The sequence below is a fragment of the Penaeus chinensis genome, chromosome 8, assembly GCF_019202785.1.
Source record: "Penaeus chinensis breed Huanghai No. 1 chromosome 8, ASM1920278v2, whole genome shotgun sequence".
Lineage (NCBI taxonomy): Eukaryota > Metazoa > Arthropoda > Malacostraca > Decapoda > Penaeidae > Penaeus > Penaeus chinensis.
Window position 1 is genome coordinate 22,870,656 of NC_061826.1, and position 2,500 is coordinate 22,873,155.

Genomic DNA, 2,500 nt, shown 5'->3' on the forward strand with positions numbered 1-2,500 from the left:
ACATATCTAGATTTTCGTAACAATGCTAACTTCATTCTGATACACTGATCCATCAGACATTTATAATATCAAAATGTTAACAAAAGCATCTAAACAAATATTACATCGTTATCAGAAAATACAGAATCTTGTACATCAAACCAAATGTTATGTACAGAAATAGTTAACAATTTATTACCAAACGCGAGAGATGGAAGAAGAGACAAGACAGAATGAGACACTGAAGTCTCAATGAAATCTCAGACCAGTTCTTCAGACGGAAAACGCTGGAGGGTCGATTTGGCACATCTGCACCTGGTTGAGCCAGCCGAGAAACAGCATTTTCTAACTCTAGATCTACGAGACATCTGTTCCATATGAAAATACGAAGACTGTGTGACTTGTTGCATCACAGGGATAAATATTATCATCTCACTATACTAATAGGAATGTTTCTTAATTATTTGGTTTTACTTCACCTACGATATTTTCAAGTTCTGGATGTTCGAAAGGGTCCCAGCGAGACACCCTTCCGCACAGTGCGCTTCGCAGATTTGCACGAGGGATATGAGAGTCGGTGTCCAAAAACATCGGCTTCCTTTTTGTGTTACACAAGAGGTATTTTAGTACGTTTGTTTCATCTAGACCATTGTTCCCAGACACCTGTTTACACACTTGTTAATTCATAAATTAAATTATCTGAAATTTGTAAAGGAATGTTTCACTTCAAAGTGTGCACTTATGCAAGGCTGACTGTTCATTCACTTTCACCTTATCTTTTTGGCGACTTTGGTGCTAAAGCTAAAAGACTGCAAATATTTCTTCCAGTGTATTATCTAATATATATATTTTGGATTAAAGCATTTGCAAGTAATATATGATCACCTATGAACTGATAAATATAGATTGTTTTAGCTTCTGCCCATGCCATTGATCATAATATTTGCCAAGGCCGGCCGACGCCTCTTCCACATGCCAACGGCCAGGGCATGGAACTGCACATGGCGGAACCAGACCTCAGTGCTGGTGCTGTCGCTCCCCTAGGGAAGAAATATGGAGATATAGATCAGATATATAGGTATATGAATCAATTTCTTATATACAAATTCCTTGGAATAATTAATCTCTCTCTCTCTCTCTCTCTCTCTCTCTCTCTCTCTCTCTCTCTCTCTCTCTCTCTCTCTCTCTCTCTCTCACACACACACACACACACACACACACACACACACACACACACACACACACACACAGGTTAACGAGTCGCTCAAGGCTGTTCGGAATCCTCTTGCCCGACTACTTCAGGGGCAGAAGGCGGTTCCTACTTCAGAACATCCATTTCTGATGATAGCCTTGCGACGCCTTCTCTCACGCCATACAGAAAGCGAACACAACCAACCTTGAAAATGTAAGTTTCCTTGGAGCTGAGATCGGTCACCTCGAAGCACTCGGCCTCGCCCTCCGCTTCCCAGGCCACCACGCACTGGCTCAGTAACCACGGGTCGTGCTGCAACACAGGGCGCGCCTTTAGCAACCATTGACAACCAGTCCACTATCTGTCTATGCCAGTGGTTCCCAACCTTTTTCACTCTGTGGCCTGACCAATGTTTAGTAATCTCCATGACCCCTTTCAGTCATATTTTGTTTCAGTTATCGCTAGTCATTAACAGTGTAATGGTGGTAATAGCTATAGGACAAGAACACTTTATTGGAAGATTCCAATTTATTGACATGTGAGAGACAATTATATGCAGATATTGTAGGTGAGATAAAATTCAGTTTAATTCAACGTCAAAATTTTCATATTTCCCCACGGCCTCTAAAGAGGTGCCACGGCCTCACCCAGGAATGAAACCGCTAATCTCTACCTATATATATGTGTGTGTATATATACGTATATAAATATATATATATATATATATATATATATAATTATATATACATAAATACATATATTTATATATATATATTTTTTTTTAACAGCCATTCATTCCACTGCAGGACGTAGGCCTCTCTCAATTCACTATTGAGAGGTTATTTGGCGGTGTCACCCTTGCCTTATTGGATGCCCTTCCTTATCAACCGTGGTTCGGTGCACTAACACCTGTCACGCGGCGGCGACTTCCCCTACGACACATGCGTCTGACTTCTCAAGGCGATATGTCGTTTTCTCGTGCTCGAGGCAGCAGTCAGAGCGCAGGCATTTTTACGACCGCCGCGACGGAGAATTGTACTCGGGACCACAAGGGTCAGGGCCCAGTGCTCTAACCACTGGACCATCGCGGCAGTCATATACATATATATCTATATATATATATATATATATATATGTATGTATATTCATATATATGTGTGTGTGTGTGTGTGTGTGTGTGTGTGTGTGTGTGTGTGTGTGTGTGTGTGTGTGTGTGAATATATAAATATATGTATGTGTTTGTGTAAATATATAAATATATATATATGCGTGTGTGTGTGTATATATATGTATATATATATATATTTATGTATATATGTATATATATAT

At 40.0% G+C, this 2,500-nt stretch overlaps 1 protein-coding gene across 4 annotated transcripts in view; it reads right to left on the reverse strand.

The window, feature by feature from the left end:
• The window catches only part of LOC125027925, a 133,763-nt gene that overhangs the window by 988 nt on the left and 130,275 nt on the right, over positions 1-2,500 (reverse strand). For all 4 annotated transcript variants that reach the window (XM_047617080.1, XM_047617077.1, XM_047617078.1 and 1 more), the window contains 2 exons: positions 1,376-1,483; positions 1-1,019 (listed from right to left, as the gene is read on the reverse strand). The exon at positions 1-1,019 is cut by the window's left edge and continues 988 nt beyond it. In XM_047617080.1, the coding sequence (XP_047473036.1) occupies positions 891-1,019; positions 1,376-1,483 (237 nt within the window). In that variant the 3' untranslated portion in view covers positions 1-890. The remainder of the gene's footprint in view (positions 1,020-1,375; positions 1,484-2,500) is intronic.